This window comes from Orcinus orca, chromosome 15, assembly GCF_937001465.1.
Source record: "Orcinus orca chromosome 15, mOrcOrc1.1, whole genome shotgun sequence".
Lineage (NCBI taxonomy): Eukaryota > Metazoa > Chordata > Mammalia > Artiodactyla > Delphinidae > Orcinus > Orcinus orca.
The window spans coordinates 64,380,789-64,399,535 of record NC_064573.1 but is presented as its reverse complement, the minus strand read 5'-3'; the positions used below and the strand labels follow the sequence as shown (position 1 = coordinate 64,399,535).

General features: G+C 47.0%; 1 protein-coding gene across 1 annotated transcript; it reads left to right on the top strand.

Annotated features, from left to right (window-relative positions):
* The first annotated feature begins 16 nt into the window (after positions 1–16).
* SNRPD3 (small nuclear ribonucleoprotein D3 polypeptide) lies at positions 17–10,987 on the top strand. The gene is made up of 4 exons (XM_004276052.4): positions 17–219; positions 1,617–1,760; positions 8,799–8,991; positions 10,742–10,987. The coding sequence occupies exons 2-4, from the start codon at positions 1,635–1,637 to the stop codon at positions 10,801–10,803; spliced, it is 381 nt and encodes a 126-aa protein (XP_004276100.1). The 5' UTR covers positions 17–219; positions 1,617–1,634; the 3' UTR covers positions 10,804–10,987.
* Positions 10,988–18,747: the final 7,760 nt, after the last annotated feature.

The window sequence follows — 18,747 nt, the reverse complement described above, 5'->3', positions numbered from 1 at the left end:
CTATTATACCAGAGCCCAAGTTTCCCAGCCGGCAGGGTGAGGAGAAAGCAGAGGCGAGACCGCGCCCGCCACTAGGAAAAGGAAGGGGGCGGGCCCTGCGCGAGGCATTTTGGGAACGCGTGGTATTCTGGGAGCGCGGGACCCGCCATTCACTCGCTTAACGCCTTCGCAGTCGCAAGAGTCACCTCCGCACCAGAAAGGAAGAGGAGACCGGAACCGGTGAGGAGAGGCCGGGGGCGGGCGAGGGTAGGCCGAGGTACCCGCGAGGAGCCGGGGACTGGAGGAGGACGCGCTGCCGGGAAGCTTTGCGGGGCTCGGGGAGGGAGAAGAGCGGGAAGCCTGGCCATCGAAACATGAGCGTCGCCTCACTAGCGCCTGGGAGTGAGTTCGTTAGCTTTTCCCCAAAGTACATGCTCTTCAGTTTCTGTACCTCTCCAGGCCGGTGTTTTTTGAATCATTCAGGTAATGGTCTTGAGATCATTTCTGACTGATTGCCTCCTTCCCCCAAATCCTACCTGGGTGATCCTTTTCAAAGCCCTTTGCATCTCAGCCTCCATCCCCCTTTCAGACACTGGTCCCTTCATGCTTTCTACACTGTTACACAAGTTTTTATCAAGTTTCCCTGCTTCTAAATTGTGTTCGATTCATTTTGTAAGTGCGGATGCCTTTCCATCGGATAATTCCTATACTGCCGTGGTTCCCCCACTGCGTTCAGCATAAAATCCACACTCCTAAGGCTCCGCACCAGGGGAGCCTGTCTTTCCCAACCTCTCCTGTTCCTTTTCCTCTCTTGACCACACAAGATGTGCCCATCTTGGAACAGAAAAAGTCCACTGCTTTTCCCTTTCAATTAGGTCAAGTCGGGCTCTCGCCCTGATTATGTTTTTCCTCCAAGATAAGCATTTCCTGCTTGTAGCACATTGTCACTTTGTGAACACTTTGCTATTTTCTCTTTAGCCTTGATGGTGAAGTAAGTGGAGGGTCAGAGAGCAGTTAATGGGTTGAATTAAATGCACTGCCTCTTCTCGATTTGCCTGGATCTTTTGGTCTGTATCTGCATTGCTTAGTGCCCACTGCATTGGGCTCTTGAAACGTGGCTGATGTGACTGAGGGACTGAATTTTCTATTTTAATTTTATTTCACTTTAATTGAGTTTAATTTCAGTAGCTGCATGCAGACACTGGCTACTGCCTTGGACAGCTCAGGTCTGTGTCATAGGTTCTCCAAGAGATGTTACCTACAACTGAGGGTTGACAAATATACATGCATTTCAACCTTCTCTTCTCCAACACACAGTATTGGGGAACACATAGTTATTTGGTGAAAAGTAAGCGATATACAGTGGGAGGGAGATGGGAGGAACTTTTCATTCCCATTAGCTTTCCCTTTAGCTCCCCTGTTCCTCCCCACCCACATCTTGCATGTGTTTCCCAGATAGGTCCTTCAAGCTAGGAGTTAAGCTACTTTTTTCTGTAAAAAATAATAATAATAATAACAAATGCACCTTTGGCATCTTGTCTAAGTTTTGTGTAGTTTCAGGCCTTGAGGGCGTGGTGTTTGCCACATGCCTTCTTGGGCTCTGAAAGGTGAACTAACTGTTGTCTCTCTCACTGTAGAACTCTCTTCCTGCCGAGATGTCTATTGGCGTGCCGATTAAAGTCCTGCATGAGGCTGAGGGTCACATCGTGACATGTGAGACGAACACTGGTGAGGTGTATCGAGGGAAGCTCATTGAAGCGGAGGACAACATGAACTGCCAGGTATCCTGCTTTGCACTTGAGGCTGTGGGGGAAGCTTGAGCCTGTGCCTTGGAGGACAGAAAGATGGTGGCTGGGGGTCTTTTTGAAGTTCTCATTCAGCAGTTATTTACCGAGTGCCTAACGTGTGCCAGGCACTGCTACAGGTACTGGGGATGTGAGTATAAATAAGAGCCATTCGGAAGTTTGGAATATTTAACTTTGTTCTTTGTGTCTCCCAATCCCATAATCATTTTCTCCCATATTTTGGGGACCTGTTTAAGAAAAGTGACACTACCTTCAAGAGGACCATCGGGTTCGGGGCCACTGTTCATTTACCCCATATGTTTGCATAGTGCTTTGCAGTTAGCAGAATCTTCCGCTCACATATTGTGTTTATTGCCATTTTTCTTGGGGGAGGCATCTCATTTGATTGCATTTATAGCAACTACCTTGTGAGGTAAGCAGGTTTGGTGATAGTTTCATCATCCATAAGATAGGAAGAATAGGGGACTTCCCTGGTGGTCCAATAGTAAAGAATCCGCCTTACAATGCAGGGAATGTGGGTTCGATCCCTGGTCAGGGAACTAAGATCCCACGTGCCATGGGGCAACTAAGCCTGAGCGCTACAACTACTGAGCTTGCATGTCTAAACTAGAGCCCATGTGCCGAAAACTACAGAGCTCACGTGCTCTGGAACCCGTGCGCCACAACTAGAGAGAGAAAAGCCACAACGAAAGATCCCACATGCCGCAACTAAGAACCAACGCAGCCAGAGATAAATAAAATAAATAAATAATAAACCTTAAAAAAAAAAGATAGGAAGAATAAGATTAAAGGACTAATCTACTGAACGTCACTGTTAATAAATGTTGGAGCCACTTCTTGATGTGGTGCCCTTCCCCGTGGCACAGCATTGCTTTTTGTTAATAGTCAGTTGGATTTGTATGGCATCGCTTTACAAAGTGTAACATAATTTCTCCTTAAGAGCTTGGACTTTGGAATCAGATGTGGCTTTGAATTCTGATTGACCTTGGGCATGTTAATCACCTCAGTTTTCTCATCTGTAAAATGAGAACAGAATTAGTTCTGCAAGAGATTGACTGGGAAAGCTAACAATAAAGGGTAAAGGAGAGGGAGCAGGAGAGCTTTCAGTCTGGGGTGCTGGTCTGACACTGGGGAAAGGAGAGGGGAAAGGAAGGAGGGTTGAGTGTATCTCTGAGGAAGTCTCAGCCAGGCAAAGGAAGGTTTCTCATTGGAAGAGTCTAGCATGGGGCACAGGTGGCCTGGCGCTATACCCCCACTGTGGTCAGTCATTGGCTGGCAGCCTGACAAGAGAGTGGCTTCAGGGTGAATGCTGTGGTGGATCCCAGTCTGAGCAGTGCACTCCTAAGACTGCCACTGGGGTAATACCCCCACCCCAGGGCTGTTCTGAAGATCAGATGAGAGAGAGAGAGAGAGAGAGAGAGAGTGTGAGAGAGAGAGAGTGTGAGAGAGAGAGAGTGTGTGTGTGTGTGGCAACTAGCTCAGCGCCTTGCACATTGTAAATGTCAACATATGGTACCTGTTGATATTTTCTAGGTGAGAAAACTGAAGGTCAGAGAGGTGAGGTGACTTACCCAAGGTCATATTGCAGGACAGGTGTCCTAAGTATCCATTGTTTCACAGGGTTCATTGGTTTATTTGTGATTTCTCTGTAGCTTTGAGCATCCTCTTCCTGCCAGGTTGACCAGCTGGGGGTTCCCTCGTGTTTGGGGAAATAGACATCTGTTGACTGCAGGTTTCTCTCCTCGGTGTTAATGCCACAGAGGTAGGTGGGTGGCCTCTCTGCAGGTCTGGTGGGGCCAGGCCTCCTTTGCCTTCATGAGGTATGGCTGTCATAGGTCCAGTCCTCTGGCTGAAGGCATCCTCATCCATTTTAAGGTGCTTCAGTTTGGTGAGTAGAATGCAAGACTAGGATGGGAATCTTCGTCTGTTTATTCAGCTGTTTATTTGGATAGCTTCCTGAGTTTGCAGAGCTTCAGACTTCCCATCTATAACGTGAAGGTAAGGTGTCTGACTGGGTGCCCTTGGTGTTCTTTCTAATGGTAGCCAGTGTGAAGTAAAGCACACAGACCCTGTGATGGATCTGGAATCATTGCAGCCTGCCACCTGGTGTGACTTGTCGTGAGCTTTGGACCTCCCTCACCCTCTGTTCCCTCCTTTCTAAATCAGGGATAAAAATAGCACCTCAGCCTCAGGACTGTAGTGCAGGATAAATGAGCCGTTGCATGTCAGACAGTGGGGGCCTGCCACCTCCTTCCACCTGTGTTAATCTGCTAGGGCTGCCATAACAGAGTCCTATGCTGGGTGGCTTAAACAACAGAAATTTATTCTCAGGATTCTGGAGGCTAGAAGTTCGAGATCAAGGTGTTGCAAGGTTGGTTCTTCTGAGGGCCATGAGGGAAGGATCTATTCCAAGCCTCTCTCCTTGGCTTATAGATGGCTGTGTTCTTCCTTTATCTTCATGTGGTCTTCCCTCTGTGTGTGTCCGTATGGTAATCTCTTCTTATAAGGACATAAGTCATATTGGACTAGGGCCCAGTTACCTCTGTAAAGATCCAGTCTTGAAATACAGTCATGTTGGTGGGGGCTAAGACTTCAATATATGAATTTGGGGGGTGGGTACAATTCAGGCTGTTACCCTGCCCATGCCAAGATTCGAGGCCTCACGGGGTATAGCGAAACCTGGCGCGTTGGATAGACCCCAGCAGGCTGTGGCGGAGCTGAGCCCACTGTGATGAGCACCCAGCACAGTTGACTCACGTGTCCCCGGGCTGGGAGGCCGATGGTGCCTGCTGTTCTCCTTTCTTCCTAGTCCCAGTAAGTGTGCCCTTTGGGGATGAGAGTGTCCTCTTGGCTCTCTCTCTGCTTGTTCTTTGCTAGAGGGCAGCTGGAGTTCAGTGTTTGCCATTTGATGTTGGGTTTTAATAACATTTTCTATTATAAAAATGGTGTGGGGGACTTCCCTGGTGGCGCAGTGGTTAGGAATCTGCCTGCCAATGCAGGGGACACGGGTTCGAGCCCTGGTCCAGGAAGATCCCATATGCCCCAGAACAACTAAGCCCATGTGCCACAACTACTGAGCCTGTGCTCTAGAGCCTGCGAGCCACAACTACTGAGCCCGTGTGCCTGGAGCCCGTAACAAGAGAAGCCACTGCAATGAGAAGCCCATGCACCGCAACGAAGAGTAGCCCCCTCTCACCGCAACTAGAGAAAGCCCGCACGCAGCAACGAAGACCCAATGCAGCCAAAAAAATAAATAAATAAAATTTAAAACAAAAAAAGGTTTTTGAGGAAGACCAAAGTGAATAGTTGTTTTTTCATGGGAAATTATATGTGATTAAATTAAAGAAAATATTTTTCTTACCTTAAAATGACAATCATGTGTTAAGCTTGTGATCATAAAGCACAGTAAATGTTATTTTTTAAAAAGAGAGTAAGGGCCAAATCCAAAATTTCATTATCTTTAAAGTGACGTAATTCCTAGACGTTTTGGTGGGGGAAAAGTGATAGTTAATAGATTCTGCAGAAATGATGCTTTGGGGGCTTTGGCATGATCACCCTGTCAGTGACAGGACTATTTGAACTGTTTTCTTGGCTGTGGCATAATGGTCTGTGGAAAAATCTACCTAGATGTTTCTTCTGAGCTATTTGAGAGTGGATTGCAGTCATCATACTCCTTTATTGCATAATATGTTGTGTATATCTGTGTATATTTCCTCTTACTGTATCCATAGTACAGTTATTCAAGAACTCCAAGATTGAGTCAGTACTTTAACCTGCAGTGTATCCAGTTTCTACAGGTGCACAGTGTGTCCTTTATGGCCGTGTAGTCCTCTCTGCCTCCTGGGTTTAGTTGTCAACTCATTTGATGCTTCTTTAGTCTGGGACGGTTCCTCCAAGTTTGTTTTTCACACCATTGATGATTCTGAAGACTAGAGGCCAGTTATTTTGTTAGAATGTCCCTTGATTGGGGTTTCTCTGATGCTTCTTCCTAATTAGATTTGGGTTATGCTTTTATGGGCTGTTATTGTGTGATTTTTGTCTCCTCAGAGGGTCAGTCAGGCCTAAACACCTGTTTGCCCCTTGTTTGCAATGTTAACCTTGATCTTTTGGTTAAGATGTTATGTGGTCTCTCCACTGTATGTTCCTTTTCCTTTTGTAACTAATGAGAATTTTGTGGGGAGGTTCTTTAAGTAAATACCTTGTGAGCATTCTGTTCCTCATTATTGTCCCATTCCTCAGCCCCATTTAGCTTCCCGTGAAGATTCTTGCTTGAATCTTTTTACTATTACGGTTGCAAAGAATAATTTTTGTTTTTCCTCCATCATTCTTTCTGTATTTATTGGGTCTGCTGTATGGAAGTGCCTTCCCTTACCCCCCATTTATCCATTCATTTACTGTCAATATAGGCTCATACTGTCAACATGTTTTGTTAAGGGTGTTACAATCCATTGCTGTCAATGTTTATTTTGATGTTCCAGTTATCCCAGATTTGACCAGTAGGAGCCTCTCAAGCTGACTCCTGTGTCCTTTGGTGTGTCCTGGTCATTTTGGGGGAGCACATCCCTACCTTCTGGTATAAGATGCTTGTTACAGGCTCATCTTTTACCTTCCCTAACCCAGCTCTGGAATCAGCCATTTCTTCAGGAGCCTTGCTTTCTTTTAGGTTGGGAGTAGAATTTAGAAACCAAACTCTAAATTCTACTGGGTGCTGTTAAGTATTTTGAAGTCTTAGTTTAACTTGTCAAACTAGGACCTGTCTCCAAACGGCTGTGTGCTTAATAGTGCCAGAAGGTTCTGTTCATTGCATGCACATTCTGTGCCAGGTACTATGCTGGGGTTTTACATACAGTAGGTCCTTGAATCATCACAGGACCTCTCTGAGGACAAGCTTCCAGATGCCCAGGATGACCAAGCATGGAAGGAGCCAATCTAAACCCAAGTGTCTGACTCCCAAGTCTGTGAACTTGGCGACAGTCTCTAAAATGAGGCCTAGAGTAAACCTGTTGGATCCCATTGCCTCTGAAAGCATCAAGCCCTCAGTTCTGACTGTCAGGTTCCAGACAGGAAAATGAGGATGGTGGGACAGGGAGGGGGTGAACATCTGCTGGCTGCTCGCCACGTGCCCCGCAGCTGGGATGCTGTGACCGACTATCCTTGGCCACCCAGCACTCTCCACCCCGGCCCCAGACATGTGGGTAATGAGTACAGAGACGGTCTGTACTAAGATCTTCTCTCCCCAAAGTGTCATTGCAGTTGGGCACCTGGCTTATGCCATCTGTGTTTCATTGTGGCTGTTTGGGAGAGTTGAATGGACGGGGTGTTCCTGCCTGACTTTCATTTAAACCGAGTTCACACAAGTTGCTGCCTTTAGCTCATGATGCGAGCGCAGCTCGGGCTTGTTGACAAGCTGTGTACCCGGCGGAGGGATACACGGCACGGCCATTTCTCTGCTGGTGCCGTGGAGAGAGCGCGAGGCAGCGGCCCGCCTGGTTCCTAGGCTGTAATAGGACTAGGGATGCTGGGCTCTTTCTTGCTTCAGCCCAGGTGGACACGTGCCGTTTGTGAAAGCACTCAGTGTAAGTGTTGTTGATCTTCCGTAACAGCCTCTGTCAGGGATTCTCAGAGAGGGTTGGGGAGGCAGTGACAGAGGAGGGAGTGAGATGTACCAGGATGTGCTGGAGGGGAGGCGGCTTGGCAGCTGCAGGGCAGCCTTAGAGCGTGTTTGATCTTTCTGCTGCTGGGCGCTCATGCAGAGGCCACGGGGGCCAGTTAACACTTGAAGAAAAGAGCAAGTCAGGCTGAGGTGACAACAAACAGCAGAAATTGGGGAGCCAGCACACCTCTCTCCCATGTAGGCTTGACCCATTCTGAATAAATTGTAGTCCTTTTCCATCCAGAAGGCTGGTAAAATAAGCTGCTTTATCTGATAAACGTGGTGCCTGTTGAGATTGGCACTGGTTTGTGTCACGTTCCCACGCCCGGCCAGTATCCTGGCTGGATTCTCCTCTAAGCCCCCCTTCATCCCCCACCCCCCATCCCATGGTTGACGCATTCATCAGTCCGAAGTGCCGCCCTAGCCCTGTCTGCCCTGCCTCTATCCACAAACTTGCATGGCCCCATAGTCTCTGAGGTGACGACCCTGCCCTCAGTCCCAGTTCCTCTGCTCCATGTCCTGTCTGGTCTTTGTGTGAACTCTCGCCTCACACCTGTCCTGTATTCTGAGCCATTCGTGCAGGCACTGCCACCCCCACTTCTCAGTCCCTGTCACCCAAGCCAGAGGGGCTCTGTCTCACTTACTCGAGTGTGTCCCCTGGGAGGTCAGGGACCACATCTGGTGCACGCTCGTAACCCTCATGGCGCCTTTGCAGTCCATGTGCTGGGCAGATACGGGAGGGGACACAGGGTTTGGACAAGCAATTCTAAGCCATTTCAGTTAGTTTATCACGTGCTGGTGGGAGAGCGAGGATGGCAGAATTGGGGCTCTGGGGGCCAGTCCAGGCGTTTGAATCAGGAGTCCCTGCCTTCTGGCTGTTGGACCTTGGACAAGTGCCTTAGTTTTTTTAATCTTTAAAAATGGGAAATCTCAGGCTTCCCTGGTGGCGCAGTGGTTGAGAGTCCGCCTGCCGATGCAGGGGACACGGGTTCATGCCCCGGTCCGGGAAGATCCCACATGCCGCGGAGCAGCTGGGCCTGTGAGCCATGGCCGCTGAGCCTGCGCGTCTGGAGCCTGTGCTCTGCAACGGGAGAGGCCACAACAGTGAGAGGCCCGCGTACCACCAAAAAAAAAAAAAAAAAGGTGGGGGGGGAAATCCCACACTGTTAGGACCATATCTGTGAAGTGCTGAGCACAGTCCCTGGCGCACACAATAGGCCCTCTGGAGTTCCCCCAGCTTTACTTAGTGATGTGAGTTTCTGCATTTCTGGACTCCCCTCTTTGCCAAGGCTTGTCTTCACATACCCTGCTCTCCACTGGTGCTGTTGGCCTTTACTCATGAGCCGGTGGTTCCCTTCCAGATGTCCAACATCACAGTCACATACAGAGATGGCCGAGTGGCACAGCTGGAGCAGGTGTACATCCGTGGCAGCAAGATCCGCTTTCTGATTTTGCCTGACATGCTGAAAAACGCACCCATGTTAAAGAGCATGAAAAATAAAAACCAAGGCTCGGGGGCCGGTCGGGGAAAGGCTGCTATTCTGAAGGCCCAAGGTAGGTGCTCCTCGTGCACTGGTTGTGACATGTGGGTGTGTCGTGTACCTTTTAGAAATGCCCTGTTGTTGTTGGGGCATGGGGGTGGACCTGACCTGAGCCACTCCATACCCACTGCCACCCCTTTTCCCTGCAGTCTTGGGGGATCCAAGTGCCCTGCCTTCTCTGTCTGCCTCACCTGATCTCATTCACAGGAGCTATGCAAACTCCAAAGTGGCTCCTTAGAAAGAAGATGGGGACTTAAATGAAAGAGTAGATAAGTCTCCTATAATGACTCTCTAGGAGGCCCTTTGTTTTCAGAAATTCTGGGGTGTCTGGGGGAAGCTTGCCCTGGCCTAGTTTGCTGACTAGAGGCACTGTGGTGTTGATTAGCTGACTCCTAAAGCAATGGGATAATAGTTCCTCTTGAGGCTGGGAATGTCTCCTGATACGCAATATAAATAAGGGAAATGGGGGGGGGGATCCACTTTCAGATAAGTAAGCAGTTTTGAGCCATCTTTATCCATTAAAGGGGGCTGACTTCATTTTCAAAACTTCTTACATTTGAAAATAAGTCCTTCCTTTACCACTTTCCAAAAGTGGGGCTAGCCTTTTCCCGGTGACTTGGTCTGACCTCTTTTCTTGGTTAGCCCAACCAGAGTTTTGCATGTGGGTCCTGAAAAGTTCTGCCATGTTGATTAGCTAAGAAAGCAAATGCAGTCGCTAGGAACTGTCTTAGTATTTATTGGTAAAAGGCTTTACAGTGCAGGAAAGTCACCAGCGTCTCTGTCAGTATCTTTAGCTGCAGTACATATGTTGAGTTTAAAGACTCAGTAGAGTAACCCTTTAAAATGCCCTCCAGAAAAACTGATCAGAGAATCTCCTTGCCCTTCCTGGAAGAGAGATAGTTGTGGGGAGATGGGACCAAAGCTCTGGACCTTTGTCCTGGAGAAGGAACTATTTTCAGAAGTTCCAGCTTTGTGCTACAGCTGCTGTTCTCTCTGCTTCCTCAAGGAGGGCTGCCCTCGTTGTCACTGTGTAACGATACCATCTTCTCTAGCAAAGGGAGGAGCCCAGTGGCCGTGCACTAGAAGGCACTTGGCAGTGAGTCTGCCTCGGCCCGCTGACCTCTGCCTGAGCCACTGTGCCTGTGCCAGCCCCAGGCTCTGTAAGAGGAGAGGGGTGAGGCTCCAGTTAGTAGCCGTCAGGATATTGTCACCTGTTCTTCAAAGCCACTGGTCTCCTAGAACCTTTGGGTCACAGAGAACAGCAATCTTTATGTGGGGAGTGGTTTTGGTTTTTTCCCCCCATTCCAAAATATTTCACACCTGCAGAATAGCTCGAAGAATAATAAAACCCCTCACCCAGATTTAATAGATATTAACATTTAACATCTGTTTGTTTCAGAATTTTAAGTGTGAATTAAATGCATCTGTCATGTTTTATTAGCTCACCCTGGGCCAGCTCTGAGAAGTCACCTTTTCTATGGTTCCCATACTGGGTCCCCAAACCACCTTTGCCACAAGGCCTTGCCTCTGGTGGGGAACAGTGCTGGGCTGGAAGGCAGGAGTCCAGGGCTCTCCAGCTCTGATGCCAGGCACCTGCCCCTCCCAGGGTCTCTGTTTACCCCGTGAAATGTGACGGGGTGAGCGTGGTGCTGGCCGGGGTGGCCTTTCAGTCCCCTTCCTGGGCCATGTCCTAGGGCTCTGGCTGCTCTGTGATATGAGTCCTTACTGACCTGGCCTTGTCCTTTCTCTTCCCCACCTTGTAGTGGCCGCAAGAGGGAGAGGACGTGGAATGGGCCGTGGAAACATCTTCCAGAAACGAAGATAAATTTATCTTGGACAGAACTTTGCCCTTATTTTTTTCTTTTAGGTTATCTGGGTCAGGGGGTGCGTGCGTATGTATATGTCCTAGGTTATCTTTTGACATCTTTTTCTTTAGATCTGGGTAAATGTTAAACTAAATAATTGTTGTGGGTTTTTCTCTTTTTGAGAATATAAGGACTGTGTGTTCATTTTGTAGTTTTGTGTGTGTGTGTGTGTGTGTGTTTGCTTTGGCAGCAGGTTAAACTTTCACACCCTGGGAGATGTCCTGCTTTTTTCCAGTTTGAAGTAGCATAGTTACTGATAAGAGCATAAGCTGCTGTTCCAGGCCAGTTGCTGGTTAAGCCCTTGGAACAACTCCGAGGGTGCACAGATTGCCTCGTTTGTCGGCACGGACATTCATGCAGCACTTTGTTCAGGCAGCCTTTGTGGGCGCACCATCAGCTCAGCTTGAACAACACAACACATGTGGTCATGGTCTGTGAAAAAAACCTAATACTGTGACCTTGTAGCCTGGAAACCCCAGTGACTCAGCATTTAGCAAAAGTAATCCAATATTAAAAGGTAATTCAGGGCTTCCCTGGTGGCACAGTGGTTATGAATCCGCCTGCCAACGCAGGGGACATGGGTTCCATCCCTGGTCCAGAAAGATCCCACATGCCGCGGAGCAACTAAGCCCGTGCCACAACTACTGAACCTGCGCTCTAGAGTCTGTGTGCCACAACTACTGAAGTCTGCGCGGCTAGAGCCCGTGCTCTTCAACAAGAGAAGCTGCCACAATTAGAAGCCTGTGCACCGCAAAGAAGAGAAGCCCCTGCTTGCCGCAACTAAAGAAAGCCTGCGCACAGCAATGAAGACCCAACACAACCAAAACCAAATTAATTAATTAATTTTAAAAAATGATCCTGATGCGTCAGGACTTTAAAAAAAATGGGGAGGGGGCTTCCCTGGTGGCGCAGTGGTTAAGAACCCGCCTGTCAATGCAGGGGACGCGGGTTCGAGCCCTGGTCTGGGAAGATCCCACATGCCACGGAGCAACTAAGCCCGTGCGCCAAAACTACTGAGCCTGTGCTCTAGAGCCCATGCTCCACAATAAGAGAAGCCACCGCGATGAGAAGCCCGTGCACCGCAACGAAGAGTAGCCCCCCGCTCGCCTCAACTAGAGAAAGCCCGCGCGCAGCAACAAAGACCCAACGCAGCCAAAAATAATTAAATTAAAAAAAAAAACGAGAAAACTAAAAATAGCACTACCATATGATCTAGCAATCCCACTGCTGGGCATACACCCTGAGAAAAACATAATTTAAAAAGATACATATATCCCAAAGTTCATTGCAGCACTATTTACAATAGCCATGACATGGAAGCAACCTAAATGTCCATCAGCAGATGAATGGATAAAGAAGATGTGGTACATATATACAACGGAGTATTAGCCATAAAAAGGAACGAAACTGGGTCATTTATAGTGATGTGGATGAACCTAGAGTCTGTCATACAGGTTGAAGAAAGAGAAAAAAAATATATCGTTCATTAACGCATACATATGGAATCTAGAAAAATGGTACTCATGAACCTATTTGCAGGGTAGGAAAAGAGATGCGGACATTGTTCCACGAGCGGGGGCCACTCTTCATCATGGTGTGTGGGCTTCTTATTGCAGTGGCTTCTCCTGTTGCAGAGCACGGTCTCCAGGCACGCAGACTTCAGTAGTTGTGGCTCGCGGGCTCTAGAGCACAGGCTCAGTAGCTGTGGCGCACGGGCTTATTCGCTCCACAGCATGTGGGATCTTCCTGGACCAGGGCTTGAACCCGTGTCCCCTGTGTTGGCAGGCAGATTCCCAGCCACTGCACCACCAGGGAAGCCCCTATTTTTAGTTTTTTAAGGAACCTCCATACTGTTCTCCATAGTGGCTGTATCAATTTACATTCCCACCAACAGTGCAAGAGGGTTCCCTTTTCTCCACAACCTCTCCAGCATTTATTGTTTATAGATTTTTTTGATGATGGCCATTCTGACCAGTGTGAGGTGGTACCTCATTGTGGTTTTGATTTGCATTTCTCTAATAATTAGTGATGTTGAGCATCTTTTCATGTGTTTGTTGGCCATCTGTATCAAGTAGAGATTTTCTAGTAAGCTTTGCCTTGTGGTTATGACACAACCACGTGGTGACAGACCTTGTTTCATTCCTGTAATAACTCGAGGACAGTGAGCATCATTGAGTCTGTCAGCTAACAGGACCGTTCCCCCCGAGAGCAGCCCCTGTGTTGTGTCTCTTGCTCCCCCACCCCCAGCTCCTCTGATATGTTTGGATGCAGTGTGGCCAGTGACCCAACAAGCAGTGCTGCTCCAGTGGAGGGTTTCCTGCACGTGGGGTGGTTTCCAGTGAACTCACTGTGGAAGGGAGTTAATTTGTTTTAGATGTGAACAAGAGTTAACTTGTTTCTGATAAGAAAAGAAACATGCACATTGAGTTACATATAGAGTGGGTTTCTTTCAGGTAGAAGTTATGATACCCATAGTGCCCTGTCTGGAATACCCTACCCCTTCCCCTTGATTTAGACATTGATTTATTGGCTTCTTAATTGAGCCTCCTGAATTAGTAATATAGTGAGTTAGAGCAGTGGTTTCCACATCGGCTAGAGATCTTGTTAGAAGTGAAGGTTGCACAGCACCACCCCTAGAGGTGCCTATTACTTGGTCTGGAATTTGAACCCAGGAATCTGCATTTTAAACCATGCCCTTGCCGCCACGGCTCCATGATTCTAATTCGGTATATCCAAGGTCACATTTTGACCCTGGTCTAGAGTGTCTTATTTTATGTAAGCGCTACATTTTTTAATTCTGATTTTTGGCTGCACCACACGGCTTGTGGGATCTCAGTTTCCTGACCAGGGATTGAACCCGGGCTCTCAGCAGCTGAGTCCCAAACTGGACTGCCAGGGAATTCCCTGGAAGTTTTATAAAACAATAAAGAAGATTAACCTAAAACATAGAGCTTTATAAACAGTTTTATATCTTGCACTTTAGAAAAAAATCAGTTACTCACATTGAAAGAGCAAATAGTTCTGAGAGGCTTATTATGAAAAACAACAGCCCTCCTGCCCTGTCTGACCCTCTCCCCCATTTCCCCTGCTTCTGGGGAGTCCCTTTCAACTCTTGGCTGGTTGTTTGTATTTGCCTCCATGTCTCAATTTAAACCTGTTTGTATGGCTACTCCTTGATACTTCGTTTTAGGCATTTATCTTGCAGCTTCTCCTTCCTCCTGCCCACCATGCATGGGCTCCCCATCACCCATCTCCCTGATATTATAATTCTGGTTAGATCATATTCAGTATTTATGTTATTAGGGCTGGGCATTTAAATCACAGCTGAGCCAGGAGGTAGACTAGGTTACTTTCCTGCAGAACTAACTTTTTCCTAGAATTAATTCACTTACATTCTTATTGGCTTAATTTTCTGTCAACTTGTCACTGGTTTAACCTCAGACTTCTCTGTAGACATTAATACATCATCTATTTGATCAGTTTCTTCTTGATTGGCCCCACCCTGGACTGGCTTTCCTTTGTGCCTAAGGTATTGCCGTTATCATGGACTTTCCTCTGTTGAATCTCCTGTTTGTGTAACCTTTTCCTCTCATGGTTTATTACCTCGTCCAGTAGAGACCTGCTGTGGAAGGGGTGCATGGGAAGTAATTTTTTGAGAGATGTTGCATGTCTGAAAGTGTCTTGTTCTCTCATACTCGATTGAGTATGAAATTCTAGGTTTGTGTTCGTTTTCCTTTAGAATTTTGAAGGCATCGTTACTTTTTCATCTAGCATCTTGTGTTGCTGTGGAGAAGTCTGAGACCGTTCTGAGTGCTGACCTTTGTATGTGACTCTCCCTTCTGTTGCCAGTGTTCTGAGATTCACACTGACGTGCCTTGGCAAAGGTCTATTGGTGCATTGTGCTAGGCTCTTGCTGAACCTTTTCAGAATGGACTTTAATCCTTCATTTCTGGGAAACTTTCTTGAATTACTTGTTAATGATTTCCTACCTTTAGTTTTCTAATTTTGCTTTCTGGAATTCCTGTTATTCAGATGTTAGATCTCCTGGACTTACCTATTTTTCTCCTCTTTTCTCTCCTTGCCTCCCCTATCCCCCATTTTCTTGTTTTTTGACCTCCTTTGTAGATTCCCAAAGTTGATTCTCTGAAGCTTCATTTTTCTTTTTTTTTTTTTTTAATTTTTAAATTTTATTTATTTTTCGGTTGCATTGGGTCTTCGTTGCTGTGTGCAGGCTTTTTCTAGTTGCGGCGAGTGGGGGCTACGCTTGTGGTGTGTGGGCTTCTCATTGTGGTGGCTTCTCTTGTTGTGGAGCACAGGCTCTAGGCGTGCAGGCTCAGTAGTTGTGTCTCGCAGGCTCTAGAGTGCAGGCTCAGTAGTTGTGGTGCACGGGCTTCGTTGCTCCGCGGCATGTGGGATCTTCCCGGACCAGGACTTGAACCCATGTCCCCTGCATTGGCAGGCGGATTCTTAACCACAGCGCCACCTGGGAACACCAGTCCTGTTTTTTTGTTTTTAATAGGACCTTGGGACTTCCCTGGCGGCCCAGTGGTTAAACTCCATGCTTCCACTGCAGGGGGCACGAGTTCGAACCCTGGTTGGAGAACTAAGATCCCACATGCCACACAGCACGGGCAAAAAAAAAATATGACCTCATTCCAGGGTTGCAACATCTTCCTATCTCTGAGGACGTTAATTAATATGCTGTGTTGAAGCTTTCATCTCCTGCGTGATGTTTTCTTACCCCTTTCTGTTTTAGTCTTTTGTGTTACAGACTTTCCTTAGCTGCCTGGCAATCATTGGTAGTCTACTTACGTTTAAGAGCAGGGTATTAAAAAGAATGTATGTTTGTAAGGTGACCTGATTGGACTTTTTTGAGTAAATCTCCAATGTCCGTATCTTTAGGACTTTCCTCTTGGGCTGGTCAGATTCCTTGGAGGAACCTTCAGTCATGTCAGGTGGGTTTACCTTGAACTGCTGGCCTACTGGGAGCTCAGTGGGGGAAGAGGACTGGGTATTTTCAGCACTCATGTCCAGATTCACTTCATCTTCCAGGTCTCTGGGAAGGCTTCCTAGTCCAGAAACCTTCTAACCCCCTCTGGAGAGTAAGCATCCAACTTTTTGCCAGAGTTGGGAAGGGGCAGTCTCAAGATCATATGAAGGTCTGAATATTTAAGCACATTCTCTCTTTTTAAAAAATATGTCTTTCCTTGGAAAACATATGACTTTAAAATTGAAAACCACTTGGCAAGGTAAAGAAGATACAGAACAAAGGATGATGTCATAGAACGATAACTAGACCAAGACTTAAGAGCTGGATTCTGGCTCTTACTACCTCCACTACCAATTCTGTCTAGGCCTCTGGTTTGTTATCTATACAAGGGAGGGTTTAGACTCAGTTGATTCATTGATACTGTCTCAGCTTCTATACTCACCTGCTGAGTATTTCATAACCTTTTTAAAAAAATAAAGTCAAAGCACACAGGATTTTTTTCTGCTTCTGGCCAAGATGGAGGTAATTGCCTAGACTTACCCTCATGCCTGAAAAAAAATCAAAACTCAGGACATTGAAGGAGAGTAATCCCTGAGAGATGGGAAACAAATAAGGTGAGCTTACTGCCTTGTGAGAGTTTCCAGTCTATGACACAGGGGGAACCACCAGGCTCTCTGGTTTGAGGAGACAGCTCGGGTTCATAGTACAGAACAGCAGGAGAAGAAAGCTGCATAGAGGACCCAGGAGGTCTGCAGAAGATCCCTCTTGAATATTCAGAATACCGATCAGCATACAAGTGTGAGGAAACAGGATGGGGAAGGACCCATCAAAAAGGATTATAACAGTGCGTTCCCACCGGCCAGAGAAAAACTCAACTCACAGGATAGTGGATAGACTATTATACCAAGAATTTTATTTTAATCAGGTATAGTAAGGTGACAGACATGGAGATGACTTCCTTGAAAGAAGAGTTTATTACAATTCTCAAGAGCAGGGAGCATGCCATGCCATGCAGGGTCACACGAGGAAACATCAGGTGGGTCAAGAGGCAGGAGTGAAAGGAGAGCATGGCCCAGAACCTCTGTTATGGTTTCCACGGGGAAAGCATGGGTGAGGCAGCGTAGACCAGTTTGAGTAAGTCTAGAATTGGATAATTTAAACAACTCAGAGGGCTCTGAGCCATAGGGGTAGTCTGCAGTTATGTGGTACCTGGCCCTGTGGTGATTTTTAGCAGGGCAGATAATGGCTTGGTGTGTGAGAGTTAAACGTCGTTGCGGGTAGACTTTGAGTTGGTTAGTTTTTATGTGAAAGGTATACTGTGCAGGCAAATTGTTTACTATCTCTAGGAAATAACTAACTCTAGGAGGGGCAGTCTCTCCAGGATGAGCAAGGCCCCAAGATGTCAAAGCACCATTTTAAAATTTTTAAAACATTCAATAGGGGCTTCCCTGGTGGCGCAGTGGTTGAGAGTCCGCCTGCCGATGCGGGGGACGTGGGTTCGTGCCCCGGTCTGGGAGGATTCCGCGTGCTGTGGAGCGGCTGGGCCCGTGAGCCATGGCCACTGAGCCTGCGCTCCGCAACGGGAGAGGCCACAGCAGTGAGAGGCCCGCGTACCGCAAAAAAAAAAAAAAAAAAAAAAGGTTAACATGAAGAATTTTACATTATGTGGATTTTACTTCAATAAAAAGTTAAGCCAACAGAGGAGACTTATGATGGATTTATAAATAAATAATTATACCAAAATAAGGCAGAAAAAGAAAAAGAGGAACAAAGAACAGATGGGGGCTTCCCCGGTGACGCAGTGGTTAAGAATCCACCTGCCGATGCAGGGGACACGGGTTCGAGCCCTGGGCCGGGAGGATCCCACATGATACGGAGCAACTAAGCCCATGTGCCACAACTACTGAGCCTGTGCTCTGGAGCCTGTGAGCCACAACTACTGAAGCCTGCATGCCACAACTACCTAAGCCGGCACGCCTAGAGCCTGTGCTCCGCAGCAAGAGAAGTTACTGCAATGAGAAGCCCACGCAACGAAGAGTAGCCCCCTCTCACTGCAACTAGAGAAAGCCCGCGTGCAGCAATAAGGACCCAACACAGACAAAAATAAATAAATACATTTAAAAGAACAGATGGGATAAATAAAAAATAAATAGCAAGATAGTAGGCTTAAGTCTAACCATATCAATAATCATAGTAAATGTAAATGGTATAAACACTCCAATTAAAAAGCAGAGATTGTCAGATTGGATTAAAAAAGCAAAACCCAACTACATGCTACCTACAAGAAACACTTTATTATTTATTTGTTTATTTTTGGCTGCGTTGGGTCTTCTTTGCTGCACACGGGCTTTTTCTAGATGCAGTGAGTGGGGGCTACTCTTCGTTGCGGTGCCTGGGCTTCTCATTGTGGTGGCTTCTCTTGTTGCGGAGCACAGGCTCTAAGCACGCGGGCTTCAGTAGTTGCGGCATGTGGGCTCAGTAGTTGTGGCTCACAGGCTCTAGAGCGCAGGCTAAGTAGTTGTGCATGGGCTTAGTTGCTCCACAGTATGTGGGATTTTCCCAGACCAGGGATCGAATCTGTGTTCCCTGCATTGGCAGGCAGATTCTCAACCACTGCGCCACCAGGGAAGTCCAGAAACACTTTAAAGACATAAATAGTTTAAAAGTAAAAGGATGGGAAAGAATACCATTGCTAACACTAGCCAAAAGAAAGCTGGAGTAGCTATATTAATATCAGAGAAGTAGGTTTCAGGGATAATGAAGGTTATTTCATAATGATGATAGGGTCAGTTAATCAAGGAGCCATAACAATCTTAAACATTTATGCACCTAATAATAAAGCTTCAAAATACATGAAACAAAAAATGGATAGAAATAAGAAACAGACAAATACAAGTACAGTCAGAGTTCAGTT

What these genes read in the sequence shown, in the direction of transcription:
- SNRPD3 (XM_004276052.4), top strand. Translation starts at nt 1,635, where the DNA reads ATGTCTATTGGCGTGCCGATTAAAGTCCTGCATGAGGCTGAGGGTCAC. An exon ending in AGGACAACATGAACTGCCAG is followed by an intron (nt 1,761 to 8,798) that starts GTATCCTGCTTT and finishes GTTCCCTTCCAG; the next exon opens with ATGTCCAACATCACAGTCAC. An exon ending in TGCTATTCTGAAGGCCCAAG is followed by an intron (nt 8,992 to 10,741) that starts GTAGGTGCTCCT and finishes CCCACCTTGTAG; the next exon opens with TGGCCGCAAGAGGGAGAGGA.